The 17,737-nt window shown below is 42.0% G+C and overlaps 1 protein-coding gene across 1 annotated transcript in view; it reads right to left on the reverse strand.

The window, feature by feature from the left end:
* Positions 1-2,073: 2,073 nt before the first annotated feature.
* The window catches only part of mapk8ip1b (mitogen-activated protein kinase 8 interacting protein 1b), a gene marked incomplete at both ends in the record, with an annotated part of 38,726 nt that continues 23,062 nt past the window's right edge, over positions 2,074-17,737 (reverse strand). Inside the window, 10 exons of the mRNA XM_080033669.1 lie at positions 2,074-2,146; positions 3,155-3,253; positions 3,577-3,647; positions 4,319-4,435; positions 5,161-5,264; positions 5,920-6,092; positions 7,228-7,303; positions 9,435-10,694; positions 12,324-12,405; positions 16,945-17,220. Of these exons, the coding sequence (XP_079889795.1) occupies positions 2,074-2,146; positions 3,155-3,253; positions 3,577-3,647; positions 4,319-4,435; positions 5,161-5,264; positions 5,920-6,092; positions 7,228-7,303; positions 9,435-10,694; positions 12,324-12,405; positions 16,945-17,220 (2,331 nt within the window). The remainder of the gene's footprint in view (positions 2,147-3,154; positions 3,254-3,576; positions 3,648-4,318; positions 4,436-5,160; positions 5,265-5,919; positions 6,093-7,227; positions 7,304-9,434; positions 10,695-12,323; positions 12,406-16,944; positions 17,221-17,737) is intronic.

The following is a 17,737-nucleotide window of genomic DNA, read 5'->3' on the forward strand; positions in this document are numbered from 1 at the left end:
GTGTGACAGCACATATATAGTACAGCACATTTAGTGCAGTGGAAAACAAGCCCATTAAGTCACATCAAGCATACCCCGCCCTACACCACTATTGGCATTCAAACTCGTAAGGTCAACACACACTAAATGGCATTTCAAATGGTGTGATAGTGTTCGCGGAGGAAGGTCACGATGATCTGATGTAAAAGAGGCACTACTAGTGAAGATATGAAGACACCAGAGTTTGCTTTTTGTTCCCTCGTCAGGCCCTATTGTACCACGGATCAGCCTTGATATCCTGTCACCGCCACACTAAGAGGGTTTTTCATATTTCTGACAGGGAAAGCACAAGGAGTAAGATTTTTCTAGGACATGACACACACACACAAAGGAGACACTATGATGCTGTCTTGTACCACCAAAGAGACTCAGCCGGATGGGTTTCTTTTCCCTTCTTTATCGTCGTCACCAATTGTATACCTAGTCAGAGATGATCACACAGTAAAGAAGCGCAGTGTGTGTCTGGCGTAGGAATAAAGGACTAAGGCTTTCATGGGAGAAGGGTGGTGGGCTGTTTAGCTGAGCACTACAGTAGCAATAGAAGCTGCTAAAAAAAGGGAAACATCCACACTTGTACATCCTTACACTGTTTTTTTTTTTTTTTTAAATCTTGAGTTGTTATTTGTGATTTAGTGTTAGACATAACAAGTCAACCGAGCCTTGTCAACTCCTACTTTAAATAGCGACTGTAGCATTGTATCCCAGGTCTAGTGCCTGACTGCTCTTCTGGATGTAGAAATGGTCTCATTTCCTCTTTTCCCTGTCTGTCTGATGTCTCTGTGATTCTAAAGACTTCTACACATGATCAGCAGCAGAACCTCTTGGCGTCCGTGTTGAAGATGCCAGAACTAGCAACGGTGCTAACTCACTGTGCACGCCTTGCCACTGTGCTAAGAGTTCAATCAGTTTCACCTGGTTTCAAAAGCGACCTGTGAATGAACACAAACCCCTTTTTTTTATATTTAGGTCCAATGTTTTAACATATGATTATTTTCACAAACAAACAATCAATCAATCAATCAATCAATCAATCAATCAATCAATCAATCAATCAATCAATCAATCAATCAATCAATCAATCAATCAATCAATCAATCAATCAATCAATCAATAATTTCTTCTATAAAATGTCCCCCTAAACGGTCCCCTTTGCCCAAAATCCAAAGATATTAACTTTCATATCATAGAAGTCCAAGACAACAAGCAAATATTCCCAGATCCGCAGAAACCAGTGAATTCTTGGCATTTCTGCTTTATAATTAATTTGATGATTAATCGATTATCTAAATAGTACCAGACTGATTGATTACCTCTTTCAGCTCGTGTTGGACCCTGTCGTGGCTTTGTTTCCCAGGAGTTTTCTGCTGAAAGTTGCACAGCACAGATCATGCGCAGAGAGCTTTACGAAAAACTCAAACAAAAAGCTGTTTCCTTGTGATGGCTACATCTTTCTCTTTTTTTGAACAACAGGGTGAATTTTCAGTTGCCACGGAACAATGTGGATATCACGTCATATCACCTCCATACCAGATGTGCTAAAACGTTCAAATTCACTGCACCTACATGGATTTGTTTTTCTTAGTGTACATTTTCAGTGTGAGGATGTTATTTAGTAAATATTCACCTCGCTCATGCTCAGAAGTCAAAACAACTCATCATGTATTATGTTTTTTCCCCAAACCTCAGCTGCTGCTATTTTCTCTTGTCAAGTGCAAGGCTCCAAGGCTCTCTACCAGGGTGATACAATGTTTGTGCTCTCCAAGGAAAGTCTGTGGTCCCCACCTCATCACCGACTCCATTTTTGCATATTTTCATTTCTCAAGAAACGTCTCCTTTGGCTCATGTCAATCTGTCATTGCTGTTCACGGGTCTCATCACTGTTCCAATACTTGACTCCTCTTCTCCTTCTTGTTTGTCAGACGTGTTAAATTTTTATTTTTTTTTAAATTAAATTTGAGATAGTTCTGTCCTTCATGCAACATTATGTTATGATACAGTGTACTGTACAAGGCTGTGGTTGAAGGCAGGGCAGGGCTATTCCAGGTAGATGTCCTCTGTAGGGCATGAGAACTCCACAAACTCCTTATAGTACAACTGGAAGGCTTTCCTGAAAAAACAAAAGACATATTTCGTACATCCGTCAAACAAACATGCAAGCTGATCTACTCATGGTGAACACTGAGGATCATGTTTGACAGAATACACGCAGCCCATCAAGTACGTTTTTGTTCATGAATATGCATGCAAACTATTGGGAGGAGTACATGCAAATAGGTTAATATAGCACACGCACTGGGATTGACAAAGCCTGAAAATAATTGTGTTTGCTGTGATTGCGTCTATATTTAATACTTTTGAAAGGCAGGTGCTAATCAGCACAGCGTTGCGCACACAGGGCTGCAGTTATTGTCGTGAGGAGGAGACATAGAAGACGGCAGAGAGATCGGCCTTGTTCTACTTATGTCATGTTTGGAATGACGGAAATAAACATAATCCAGATACTTATATCGCCTATCCAGCAATGCCACTTTGGAACTTTTGGATGAGTTCATGGCTGATTTAGAGCCTTTCACAAGGAGTCACGCACTACCTGCCATGCCACAACTTCCTGCAACACTGCATTCACTCGTGTTTGTGTCATTCCAGCACACTGTACATATTACTGCTGGTGTCTCGCAAAGTAGTTTGTTAGGTGTGTTTGTTGCCGATAGTCTGCACGTACAAACACTCCATGGCGGAAACCAGTACCTCTGCCTCTGACTGCACTGCATTTTGTAATCTGCATATGAATTCTAGATTTGTATAGACACTCAAGTCAATCAACAAATAAATGCATACAAAAAACTATAACGTCTGGCAAATGTGAAATGTGTATTAGAAAATAATGGAATGTTGAAAAAGGCTTTGTGAACTATTGAAGTAATTTAAAAACATAAATATTTTGAAACTTGAATCCCCACCGTAAACTAGTCATACCTTTGTGATATTAACTGTTACCAGTGTATGTTAAAAATCTGCATCTGCATTTGTCAGCAGATAGTAAGTAAATGCACAAGTCTCCTCCATACAACTTATGAATATATAAAAGCTAATGCAAAAGAAAATAAACACTTACCCTATTGACTCTGCGAGAGGTTTGGTGGAGTTTTCCGACACAAACACATGGCAGGCAAATCTGTGGTCTGCCGGGTGCTTTGTTATGAAACCAAAATACCTGCAGAGAACACAGGGAACACAGATGAGGCACATGGGATAGGCCATTCAGTATTCTCACTGCCTTCATTTGTTCAAAACTTCATTATGATACATCTGCTGTCTCACATCTGATCAGTTACCAGTCAAGAGGTCCAGTCAATGTCTGGTACATTTGTCTAATTCTCTGGCTGCATATTGTGGTAATGCATTGTTTGGTTTCTGCAGATGAACTCTAGCAGATGGTAAAAATGGTACAGTTTTGCAGTGTATTTTTGCCATTCAAAAACAATGAACTTGGTACATATAACAGTCCTGCTTCAGGGTTTTATTGTCTTTACTTACTTGCTGTTTTTGGGGTGAAAGCCGCAGAAGGAGACATTTTTTAACTGGAAGAAGTGATTGCACTCGTTACTCTGTAAACAAGACACAAGGAAGAGGCAGGATAAATGTCTTGGATTAACATTAAGAGAGCCGTTTGCCCTAATCTTACCATTGTATTTATAAAACACAAGCTAAATATTCAAAAATATCACAAGTAAAATAACTCAGTATTCCCCTTACTGAGTATTATATTATTTAATCATTATTACAACACTACAACATTACATCAAACTGCTATGATGACAAACTATAGTAGATCTATGATATACTTCTGGAAGTATGATGACCAATTGTCTGAACAATTTTTCACTAGAATATTATTTGTTGTACATTTTGCATTGCATAAACCTCCAAGTGGAAATACTCATGGTTTACTTGTATTTTACTCCTAAAAACAATTCCTTTTGTTACATTTATTGTATTTTATATTTTTTCATTTGCTGATCTAATTGTTACAATATGCTCACACTTAAGGAGCATTCCCTTTATTTCACTGCATGCTTTACTCCTGTGCATGTGACAAATAAAGAACCTTAAACCCTGGCATCTCTGCCTGCAGTGTCTATTGTCAGCCACATGGGGGTGACATGAATACATTTTGTTTAAATTCAAGGACAAAGATTAGCTTTTATTGGACCAAAGCTGCACTGATTTGATTTAGCGTTCGTCAAAAAAACATAACAAGGGACAGTAAGAGTCTTACTCTGTCACAGGCATAATAATCCTCTTGAACTACGAGCTTGATGCCTTTTACATTGATCTCCAGGATGCAGGAGGAAGGCGGGTTGTGCTTTACTGTCATCCTTCTGTTGGTGGCAATCTGAAAAAAAGAATGTGAAAGCGGACCCATTAAAAGTAAAACACTCCAAGCCCTCATGTTAATTTCCAAGTTTAAACATTGAACGTGAACGCTGGATAACATAGTGTTTATCCTATGAGATATGAAGATTAAGATTCTTTAATCCAGATGTTGCAATGTGGGCCAATGACACCACAGCAATGCTCATGTTATCTGAAACTTTAAACACTAGGAATGAAGCCATTGTTCTCCCTTCACAGTTATATATTTTGTATACCAGTGATTTTCAACCAGTGTGCCGTGATAGATCGTCAGGTGTGCCGTGGGAAATGATCTAATATCACCTAATTAACCATTGTTGGGTGTCTGTGCTGTAATAAAGTGTGGTAGATAATGTAATAGGCCTACTCTTCTACCGTATATGTATTATATGTACTGTGTTGGAGTGTCATTTTGTGTCATTTTGGTTGGCGGTGTGCCCCAGGATTTTGAAAATGTAAAAAATGTGCCGCGGCTCAAAAAAGGTGGAAAATCACTGGTGTATACCATACAAATTGGATACAGACTATGCTGTAGCTCCTCTTAAGTTATGTTTCTCATGACACCCCCATCCCTTTTCTGTTGATCTTGATGTACTTGTGGTTTTCATATCTGCTCAATGTTGCTTCACCACAGTAGACAAATGCTTTTCCACACACAAACACAAGCAAAACAAAAAGCAATGTGCACAACACAGGCCCGTGTACCTTCTGCATAGCTGCACACAGAACGTCGTTTCCTTTGTGGAAGGGCACTTGAACTGACCCCAGGAACTTCAGCTGGTATATGTCCATCCATTCACTGCTCTTCTCTGTACGGGAGTAGACAGGGAATAATTATCAAAGGCAACAAATAACTAAATATTACATAAAAGAGTTGGGAGTCATGTATTAAACGACCCAAGTCAATGGGGATATGTTTAGAAACTCCTTGAAAACGAGAGGACAAAATCAGTAGCTTTATTTTATTTTCCACAGGAAAAGAAGGACAGTATTTGTTGTGGGTTGATAGGGTGGTTGGTTAGTACTTGGCCAATTGTTTCCTCTACACTATGACTATGTACACATGCATGCATATCACAATCTGGTATAACTCTTTGCAGCAGTTTTGTGTTTTAACTCTATGTCTCTATCTGCAGTGGGGGTTTTCTGCTCAACTTTAACTGTGCCATTGTAACTAGGAACTTTAAAGGCACACTATGCAACATTTTCCTTGAAAATAATGTTCAGTATTTACTCATCAGAAATAATCCCTCGCGATGATCATTTCTGCCCCACGCAAAGTCTAACATCTATTTAGAAGAAAACTGATTTTATAGAATTGACCTCGGGACATAGGGACTCAAACAATGGCCTAGTGCAGTGTTCCAATCGTACCCCATAGAAGGTACTTCAGCATCCTAATACATTCACAGTCAGGCTTCTACAACAACAACAACAAAGTAAAATGGTGGCAGGGTCAGTTACCTTTACAGCTCTCGGCGTCCTTGGTTACTTCTATGGCGTAGTAAGCTGGGAAGATCCCGCGGGCGCCAGTTCTCATGTTGTAGCCCTCGTACCAGTAGTCCTCTGACTGGACCTCCACCAGCAACGGATCATCCACCTCCATCTCCAACTCATCGTCATGTCGAGGGACAAACCTGTCCAGACACAGTTAGTGATGCAGAGGTTCTAATGGAACTCGCTGGCTTTTTTTACTCGCCGGATATGACCACCCATGCACTGTATCTCCGTAAACCATAAACATAATTTTTCTGTTTGGATGTTTAATTTTATCTCGACTCATTTATTAAGAGGAATACATCCATGGACGCCTATGTTTACCTTTATGGCAAGAAGCGACCATGCAATTTGCTTACATTGGTCAGAATGGATACACTTATATAAATAGCCTGCTGCTGGCCAGTCACATGGGAAGCTAATGGCTATAGTCATGACAACAATATATAATATGATCCACCATACAGTACAAACAAGAAACCCCACTGAATGAAGGGTACACAGTTACAAGCCTTATCTGCTTTCAGCTATGCATGGGTAATGTCCCACACCATCACATGAGCTGACAGTGCACAGAGATGCTATGAATCACATGACTGCAGTGCTGTTGTTTTTGCCCCCTTCCCCTTTGCATTTATCAACCAGAGGGTTTCAACAGCAGATATCAGCTGGGGTGTGACTGTTACTGAGGAAACATGAAGATACAACTGAAAAAAAAACAAAAAAAAACTGAATGATTGGGATGAACATGTTGAAAAGTAACAGCAACCTTAAATGCTGCTGTGTGTCGCAGTATAGCGTGGATAGGGACATATACCTGCTAGTGAGAATTAACAAGTTATGACGAGCTTATGTCAGAGTCTCTGCTTGCTCAGCTGGAAAGACAGAAAATCTGGTGGCGCTACATTACTGTTCATAGGCCTTTAATATCTTGTGAAGCTCTGATTGGACAGTTTTCTTCAATGCTTAATTCTTAATTGTACAGTCACTGGAGGGCAACTTTGGCGTTTTTACGCGGTGCACTGACACTCACCTTCAACCTCTAAATAGCTACGTTTCGACAATATGGCTGAACTGTGCATCGGAGCATTCAGCCTGTTTAATGGAAGATATAGATCTGAATAGGAATCCCAGGGTCAGAAGGCTTTGTAATGACAACAGCCTGTAGTGAACACATTTAATTTCCTGACTGCTTGTGTGCTGAGTTGAGCAACATGTTATCACATTCATTGAGATGATAGCTACATATGACGGCTGGATGTAGTTCCTCCTCACCTGTAGACGGCTCTGTGGCTCTGATCCTTCTCTTCTCCATTTATGACACAAGAGTATAAGCCAAAGGACTCTGCACCTTGAAAAGAAAACATGAGATAAGGGAAAACATGTTAAATGAGGTAATCCCGGGATATTGTGTTGGCTTTAAAGCCCACATGCATTCTGAAGGACCCGTAATTCACTTTTTTTATTGGGCGTGAAACAGGTGAGCATTGTGCAGTTCTTCCTTTATTTCCCTGGGACCTCTGTAACTCCCTCCTGCACTACTCAGATAAACTGCTGTGGTCTTTTTAATGAGTCTGTAGAACACCCATGGACGGCATCCAAGAGGACAAGAGAAGGACTATTAAAGGAAAATGATCACACATACACACTGTAATAGAGGAGTTATCTTTCTCTTTCATATTCATTGTCACTCCTGCCATTGCTGCTGACTGCTTTACACAAAAATACACTCAGGGATGGGGGTCGATTCATGACAATGTGTTTCCCCTTTGTTTTCCCTAAGTGACAATCAACCCTAATGAAGGTAAATCGTACATTCTTCAGTCCAGCAAAGTGTTAATGAGATAACTGAGAGAATCTGTTACTCTGAGCACAAGGACACCAGCGACAAGATGTTCAAGGTCCCCGATGACCTTATAGGTTTGGTGATATATATTTATATTATCAGCAACATTATTCCAGACTTTTCAAAACTGACTATTGTCATAGGTAAGTAGGTGGATTTGAATAAAATATTTAATATTTTTCATATTTGGTAGGTGAACACTTAACATATTGTTCACTTGTGCAATACTTGTAAGGCTTTTATGCAATGGTCACACTGACATTTTCTCTGTTTCACTTGTCCCCTTTCTGAATGGCATATTTCTGCAGATTCAGAGCTCATGAGGTTTTTCTGTTTTATTACAGAACACCAAAGAAGACAGTCGTCAACATGGGGTCGGAAAATCTTCAAGATTAAACTAAATAGATTTTGAATGTGTCAAACTGCAAGCTGCTTTTGGCTCAGTGTCCCCTTTGCCCAGCAGGCCACGTACATGTCCAGCTGTGTTCATGCCCTGAACGTGCTGCTGTCACGATGCTGATAAGAATATTTACAAAGCAGCGAAAAAACTACAGCTTTTAGACACAAGAGGCAGTCATAAAGCTTTCATGTAAATCACAGATGTTTATCTTCAAGTGACTGGTATGATGAAAAAAAAAAATCCAAATACATCCAGTTTCAGATGTGTTTATGTACAAAAGAGTATTAGTCTTTTTTAAGCACTTCGAGAATAAAGTCGAAATTTCGAGAATACAGACAACATACAATATTGAGAAGAAAAAAAAGGTGGGGAGGAATTTTAATTTTAATTTGATGTTCTTTTTATAATGCAATTTGAGAATACATTCAAATTTCTACTTTATACTTGTAATAATAATAAAACACATTATATACTATATAAAAGACTGTCCTCCTCTCACTTTTTTCAATATTTATCAATATTGTATTTCGTCTTTATTCTCTGAATTTCTTTTTTCTCTAAATGTCTTCTTTATTCTCGAAGTCCACAATGAAAAAAAAACATTTAAAAAAACTAAAAACTTCCTCCTCTAATTTTTTTTTCTTCCCTGTAGCCCTACTACTCTTCTGTACACAATTTATTTGCATTAATTCTTCTTATTTAAATTTGTTTTACTTTCAACACAAAGTTGAATCTAACTCAAATAGATGGTCACTATGTCCAGAGATACATGTCATTTGGATGATGATCTGTGCTGAATTAGAATATTCCAGCTCCTGAAATTCTCTGCGGCTTTGCTTTCATCAGCCACATTGCATTAAGCCTTTTCCATCACGCTGCCAATTGGGCCAGACAGCGTTCACTGTTGTGTTACTCTTGTGTTTGAAGGGAATTACACAGAGCGGCAGCCTGTCGTGCTGGTATGCTCTGTGGCTGTTTTCAAAAATTAAAATAATTATGGGGGAGTATACTGTTTTGCGTTAACAAATATTCTAATCTGGTACAGAGGGGAAGTGTCAGTTTGTTTTGGTAAATGGATTAAGGAGAGCATCTGATTGACACACTGGGATTAAAATAAACTCTTGAACAGAGCTAAAAAATTTGAGATTGAGAATGAGATTACCCGTATAAATAAATGTTTACATTTAAAAAAAAAATGAATTAATGTATTAACTTAATGTTTTCACAGTGACTTACTTGAGGAGCCAGAGCGTCCGTTCATGAAGACGTTGAGGAACTTCTTGGAGAAGTGTATGTCCCCCTCTGGAGTGGAGTCTTCTGACAGACAAGCCGTGGCCTCTCTCCTGACCCCTCCTACCCGAGCACTGTCCTCCTCTTCCTCTTCCTCCTCCTCCTCCTCCTCTTCCTCCCCCTCTTCCTCATACTCCTCCCCGATGGCCGACTCGTAGGGGGAGGACACACAGTTGTCGTAGACGGTTGCCGAGTCGCTGTCGTCACTGTAGCCTTGGTAACACTGGCGGAGGCTGACCAGCTCTAGCTGAGCGTGCTCGTCCACCACCAGCGTGTACTTGACCGAGTCGTAGGAAAGACCGCTGGCCTCGGAGCTCATGGAAGTCCTTGGCGGGGCGGCTCTTCTGCCTCCACCACCACCACCATCACCATCCCCCTGCTCTCCCTCCTTCCTCCCCCCTTCATCCATCATCACCCTGTCCACGTCCTCGTCCTCCCCGCAGTAGCTGTTGTTGTCATCGGTGGCGTCCACATACTCCACGGAGGAGCAGGCTCTCAGCATGACACCGGCCCCCGTCCCCCCGGCTCCCTTCAGGCTGAGGTCCAGAGCCAGGGAGGAGTGGGGGGCGCAGGGGGCCGTGCCGGGCGGCGTGACCAGGGCCTCTATGCAGGAGGCGTAGGAGGGCGGCTGGACATACACCTCATCGTCCTCTTCCTCGTAGATGGAGGGGTTGGTCCGCTCGTCGGGGAGGGGCTGGTAAGGAGGCGGGCCCTCTGTGTCGGAGCCGATGGACATCCGGCCCTGCTCGCTCTGCTGAGAAAGGTACGGCCTGCTGCTGCTGTCCTGCTGCTGAGTGTCAGTGTTGTGGGAGGGAGGGGGGTTGTCCAGGGCGTCGGCAGAGCGCTGCACGGGGGTCAGGTAGATCTCCTCCGTGGGCTCCAAGTGAACGTCCGTGTGGTAGCGGATCCTCTCCTTGTGGTGGTGGTTGTTGTGCCCGCCTCCATCCACCGCCTTCCCTCCCCCCGCCGGGTACAGGGGAGCTGGGGTGTAGTTCTGGGGTGGAGGGGGTGGGGCGGGAGGCTTCTGCTGGAGCTTGGAGCGCGTGGCGGAGGCAGTAGTGGTGGAGGAGGAACCGTGCGAGTGTCCGGAGGTGTGGCTGTGCCGGCAGGGGGCGTCGGTAGAGGTGCCGCGGTCCTTGGTCTGCGCGCCCTGCACCTTGTCCTCGTCACTCAGGCAGCTGTGCTCATGCGGAGGGGTGAGGTCACCTGGAGCAAGAGCAGACACAGACAACAGTAGCACACAGACAGCCGCGCAGACACACACAAAGGCACATAAGCACGCGTAGTGTAAACATACACGACACAAGAGGACAGACATGGCGGGAAAACAAATAAACAAACAGACATGAAAGCAGACATGGCAGCAAATGCACAGATAGACAAAGTAAAGCACAAACAGGAAGAGAGAAAAGTATAAAATGGTTAGGTAACAGATGTGAGGATTATGAAGCTAAATCCCCATTGCTCATCAAATTCAGAGTGCACCCAGGAGAAGGTGATTAATGTGTTATGTCATAATCCGACGCGAGGAAATCCAAGCATAACATATTTTTTTTGTGACTGTGTATGATGCAGCATGACATCTGGGGCCACAGCATAGCACATCATGCGAGTTCTTAGTTTGTTATAATGCTCTGTCTTCTGAACACGTCTTCAGTCTTTCCTTGAAAGGATTTAAGGTCTGTTTTTTTTTTTTTTTTTAACCTTTATTTATACAGGTAAATCCCATTGAGACCGAAGACTCTTTTACAAGGGATACCTGTTTTCCTTTCCCACGTTACCATTCACACACATTCATACACCGATAGCAGGCTAACTATCGACATTCACACGAGGCAAGGTGGGTTAAGTGTCTTGCCCAAGGACACAACAACCATGACACAGGTGGCAGGGCGGGGATCGAACCTCCAACCCTTTGATCATCAGCCGACCCTCTCTACCAACTGAGCCACAGTCTGAAAATCTTACCATAGCAAGACATCACCATCTTAAGGACTAGATTGGAAATTTAGTTTTTAATAATTAACCTTCTTATTGAAATGTATTCCAAAAGAAAAAAAAAGAGAATTATTTGTGGGGCCCACAGACACTAATCTACACTGAATCACATTGATCTACAATTCAAATTTAGCAAAATTCCATAAAACTAAGTCATTTTAACTCACAATATGTTTTTGGTGCCTCTGAAGCAATGTTGTTTCATTTGCTAGTTTGCATATGAATCGCACCAGTCGTTTTCATTAACAAATCAGTTGTTTAGCCACCAAACAAACTCAAACATTACAGCACAGTAAAAATAGCATTATATGGGGTGAATGAATGGCTTGAATAAAGCTATTCAAGTTGATTCATCCTTATATTTTAAAGGTTTTTCTCTAGGTGTGTTTTTAAAAATTATTGATATAAAAATGAACATGCTATGTCACTCTTTGCAACAGTGTTGAGTTGTTGGCAGTGTGTTTCATTAGTCTCGCCTCACATGGTGCTCTGAAAAGAGTTGTAGCAATGAGCTATGACAGCTCCCAGCTAGCTAAGCCTCCAGCTGGCTAACACACACCCAGTGTATGGCATTGCCTCGGCTAGCCACGCTTAGCTCAGCATAGCTAATGCAAGCCTTAACACTGTCCACCCCCGAGGATCAGTGGGACGCACAGCTTGCCAGACTCCATGCAAATCACGAGCACTTTCAGCTGCTGTGTTAGTAGCACAAGGTTGAATAATACATATAGAGACACAGCCTTCTGTTCTTCATATGCTAGTTAAAATGAACACAATGTTATATTTCAGACACATTTAGAAAGGGTGTCTAAAATATAAAGTGAAAGAAGGGCTCACCTGTTTTCAGAGGCGATGAGGAGCCAGAAACCTTTTCCTGCCAAGTGTATTTCTTCCCAAAGGAGTTGTTGTTTAATGTGTCCTGTGAAAATGCAGAGAAAAGGGGAGGAGAAGAAGAAGTGGTGAGAAATAAAAATAGATGGAGAGTAAAGAGATACAACGAGAAGGGAAGAGAGAGATTTCCTCACCCAGTTTTGTATCCTGACACTCACACACAGTGTACACAACTTTTTGTCTCTCTCTCTCTCTCTGGCTGTCAGACACACACACACACACACACACACACACACACACACACACACACACACACACACACACACACACACACACACACACACACACACACACACACACACACACACACACACACACACACACACACACACACACACACACACACACAAGGCTTTTATTCTGTTGAATGAGCAGGGATTCTTTTGTCCGTGCTCCGTGGTCTGCATTTAAAAAGGAACCAGACCTACTGGGAAACCCCGCACACAGTGGGAGTCTCTAATAATTTCTTTTTGTGGAGTTGTTAACATACAAAAGAGAGCCCTTTCTAGAAACCATGATACTGTACTTCTCAAGTGTCTATCTAATTAAAGTCTCAGTTATACCATATCACCATACAACTTTTTTTTTCTTCTTTTTTTGCCTCATTTAATTGGCGTGTGTGTTTTTTCTGCCACACTACTGTTTCACTTCCCCACTGCTTCATTTTCATAAATACGGTTAAGAAAAAAATAAATAAATGCAAATATTCTCCAGGACTAGACAAAAGAGTGTAATATTTAACTAATATTATTCAAAAAACAGCTTAACACCAGTTGAAAATCTTTTTTTCACCATCATACATAGTGTGTTTCTATTCAACCATTGAAGAGAGAGATACTATTTTAATTTGATTACAATTGTCATTGTTAGACCTCCAGAAAAATATCACCCAACACAATGACTAGCTGGCGAATATAGTGACAAGGTCAAAAAACACGCCTTCAAATGAATGACGTGTTGCTCTGTCACTGCTGTGATGGTGTACAAACGCAACCTTAACGTATTGTGAGGATGTGTCAGTGTTGTGTTCATAACTACTTTCAAAAACAAGAAAATGAAGAACCCTGACCAACATTTGATTCCAGTGGTATAGACACGTTTCAGTCGTTACCTGATGCTTTTTAGACTTGATACCCATCCATGGATAAGGAGGGACAGACAGAGATTGCAGTGGATACACTAACAGCAGACTAGATATTGACAGATGGAAAGAGGACCTGGAAACTCCTATGACAGGGACATTTGGTCCAAAATAAGATCATGTCCTACTCCTCTGTCCACCCACCAGCACGCATGACTCACTTCCCATCTACGTACTGTATATGCGGCGGAGACAGAGCTGTTGCCGTGGTAACAGGTGAATCAGCAGGGAGGGAGATTTGCAGTTTTGGTCTAAGGATCTGAAGGTGTGTTTTAACATATAGTGAATCAGACATATTAATACACACATGGGAGTGACTGATAACACACGACATGTCAAGTATGTAGGATTCTTTATGAGTTAGACTGTAGGAAACTCACACAAAGACACACACACACACACACACACACACACACACACACACATACATATATTCTTGATATTTGAGTCTGTTATTTATAAGGTATACCTTCTTACAACACTTGTATACACACACAAAAACAACAATGCACTTGAACACAAGAAGTGTCCCTCACCAAGTGAGAGATTAAAGTTTGACTGGGAATAGGTGGTAGGAACCCTTCCTGAGATGGACGTCTGTTTGTCTGTCTGTTTAATTGTTTAACTTAATCAGCTTCAGAGGAGACGATCTGTGAAATAAACCCTGCCCCCGCTTCTATAAGGAGCTCAGTATACTATTAAAATTGGTGTAGTTCATATTTCAAACATTTTGTAGTGTCATTATTTTTTCTCTATTGTGGTTGATCATCCCTAACGAAGCCTGGATATATATATATAAAAGTGTACTTACTATGTATTCTTGTAGGTAAAAACAAACAAACTCCTTTCATCTTTTTGTAATTTCTCACTACAGTTTGAGATTAGCTGACTTGCATGCTTCATATGTTTTATGCGTAGAACTACTGAATACTACATTAATATGTGGTTAAATTAATGTTATCACAGTTTTGCTTCTATCTTGGTTAATGTGTGTTTTTCTCAACCTTTCTTGTTATTTGCTTTTTTTAGGGAGCCTATACTGTTACATCTGGCCAGGGACTGCAGATGGAAACTAAGCTTCTGGCTAAATCTGGTATATTTACAGAACTGTTTATGCAGTGTCCCTGTCAAATACAATACATACAAATACATAGACTTCATAGGATTTTTCCTAAAACAAATTCACAGGCACAAAACGGTGGAGCAAGATAGAGTATATGATCTAAAAACATAGTCACTGGCTGCCAAATGATGCAAAGCTTAGGGTATATTTTGCATTTTTTTTTACAGATCCATTGACCTGGAAAGAGTCACCCAGTGTGCTTTCTCTATCTCTTTCTCTCCATACAGTTCTCTGTCGGAGGGAAAACTGCCCGGAGATTGTCAGCACTCATCTCCATCTCATTTGAGTTTTGTTTGCGCCGCGTGACTAAACCTCAGCTGGAGCTGGCAGAGCTATAGGCTTCTGTAAAGTGTCTCAATTATACTGTAGGTATGCTAGAGAGATCCGCTAGCAATACATACGATGTGTCCTGTTGCTTCATGTTTTCAAAGTTCATACCGAGGTCAATTTTATAAAAATAATAACATTTCAGCCGTTTAATATTGAAATATTTCAAACCCTGTTTTTTTTATTTTATTCTTAGTAGCTGCTGCAATAGGAGAGTGAACATTGACAAAGGAGACAGGCAAACTTAACAGAGAAGAAAAACGTTTCAGAGCAATTATTTCTATTATACTCTCTAGGTCTGACAGCTCACGCACGAAACAAATGCACACGCACATGCACGCACGCACGCACGCACGCACACACACACACACAAACACACACACAGACAAACACACACACATACACACGCACACACACACACACACACACACACACACACACACACACACACACACACACACACACACACACACACACACACACACACACGAACAAAGGCACAGCAATAGGAAGAGTAGGGCTTGTTTCCACTTCATGGAAACTGAGCAAAGAACAAAGCGCAGACAAATATAGAGCTGCTTGGTTGATCATGTTGACAGGCTTCACTGTGGGTGAGCGTGTGTATGTTAGAGTCACAGGCAAACTCTAACATACACATTGATGTTCGTATATGTTGCATAATGAGAGTATAACCATGAAGGCCTTTACATTTCTACTGAGACTGGCAGGTATCAAAGCACATGCATGCTCATTATTTGCTATATGCTCAACTGTGTGTTGCCAACTCAACAATGACTTTGAATACAGTATAATGAAAAAAGACTTCAGTAGGTTAAACCGTCGTTTTATTTATCTAGACCTAACACAAACGTAACCATAGCTGTGTGTCACATCACAAAACTGATTTGTCATCACTGACAAATCAGTGGTTTGTAATGGGTGTGGAAGGCATCGACAAATGGAGTCATCATGCTGACAGCAGCGTCAAATCAAAAGACGCTTCTATGGGTCGTGCTGGAGACAGTTACAAATGTAATTGTTTAATCTGCAGTACTCGTTAGAGCTTCTAGCACACACACACACACACACACACGCACACACACACACACACACACACACACACACACACACACACACACACACACACACACACACACACACACACACAATAAACGTTAGTAGGCACACAAGAGATACACACACACACAAGGTCAAGACTCATGCATTCCTACACTGATAAACACACATGCAGTTTCACCCAAACACACTGCTCATGTCCAGGTGTCAATACTGGACATGAGCAGCTCCTAACCCTAATTCTATCCCTTAAATTTAACCGTAACCCTCCAGCAGCCCTGTGAAGACAACAGGTCTTTCCATATTGATGTTTCAAGCTAAAATTGGTCCTCGCATAGACTGAAGTACAAGAACGCACACACAGTCACGAGCCCTAGCAGCATTCAAACACAAATAGAGACGGGCACCGCAGAGGGAAAAAAAATCTCTGTGGCTTGACAATTGTGGCTATTGTTCTGTCCAGTAAACACATCCTGCCAGAGAAACAGTTGCAGGGAATCCAACGGGGATGTCACGCAGGTTGTCCTTTCATATAAACCCAGCCAGACAGACAGACAGACACACACACACACACACACACACACACACACACACACACACACACACACACACACACACACACACACACACACACACACACACACACACACACACACACACACACACACACACACACACACACACACACACACACACACACACACACACACACACAGAAACAGATCTCCTTCATTTAAAGTCCTGCTGATCAAGCTGATCAATATTTGGTCATCTCCAATAAACTATGTGTGTTTGAGTGGGTGGGTGTGTGTGTGTGTGTGTGTGTGTGTGTGTGTGTGTGTGTGTGTGTGTGTGTGTGTGTGTGTGTGTCTAAGGTTAAATCCAGGCACTCTCTATACCTGTGTGCGTGGCACGATGGAGATGAGGTTGAGGGTGGTGGGTCTCTTGGGCCGGTAGGTATCCATGGTGACAGGTGCGGCAGGATCCTTCTTGGTGAGCGGAGGGGTTGCTATGGCCGACGACGCCTTCTTTAAGGACTCTGTGTCGCCGCGGTAACTGTCAGCAGCGCCGTCGATGAGTTCCAAATGGAGCATCTCTGCCTGCAGCTGGCCCACGGCACCCAGCTCCACCACCCGCCCACCCGACACGCTATTGGTCCCCCGCCTCACATGGCCCTGCAGGGATTGGAGGAAACGGGCTGTCAGTCGAAAGGCAGAGGGGAGAGAGAGAGAGTGAGAGAGAGAGAGAGAGGGGGGGACACAGAGAGAGAGAGAGAGAGGGAGAGCGAGAGAGAGAGAGAGGGATAGAGAGTGTGTGGGATGGGATGAGGAGATTGAGCGGACCAATTAGAAGCCGGCTCTGTCGGCAGCATGTAACACTGTCACTGCCAACACATTGTTGCTTTTGCTTTAAGCAAGAGTGCAGAGACTATTCACAGCATTTCCAAGCTTCTCCAAATGACAGCATTTATTTACCCACAGTCCCGAAGTGGAAATGAAAACTCCCTCTGCTCTACTTAACAGTGCTCAATTTAAAAACATTTTTTTCTAATGATTGATGAAAATATGCAATTAGGTAGTTTTGTTTTGGGTAATCACCTGACTGGACTGAAATGTAATTTGCACTGCTGTCTGACATTGTGTTTGTGACAGACATTTTTTGTTGTTGTATGGACATACATGGTCACTGGTG

The sequence above is a fragment of the Ammodytes marinus genome (assembly GCF_949987685.1).
Source record: "Ammodytes marinus genome assembly, chromosome: 1".
In the NCBI taxonomy this organism is placed as follows: domain Eukaryota; kingdom Metazoa; phylum Chordata; class Actinopteri; order Uranoscopiformes; family Ammodytidae; genus Ammodytes; species Ammodytes marinus.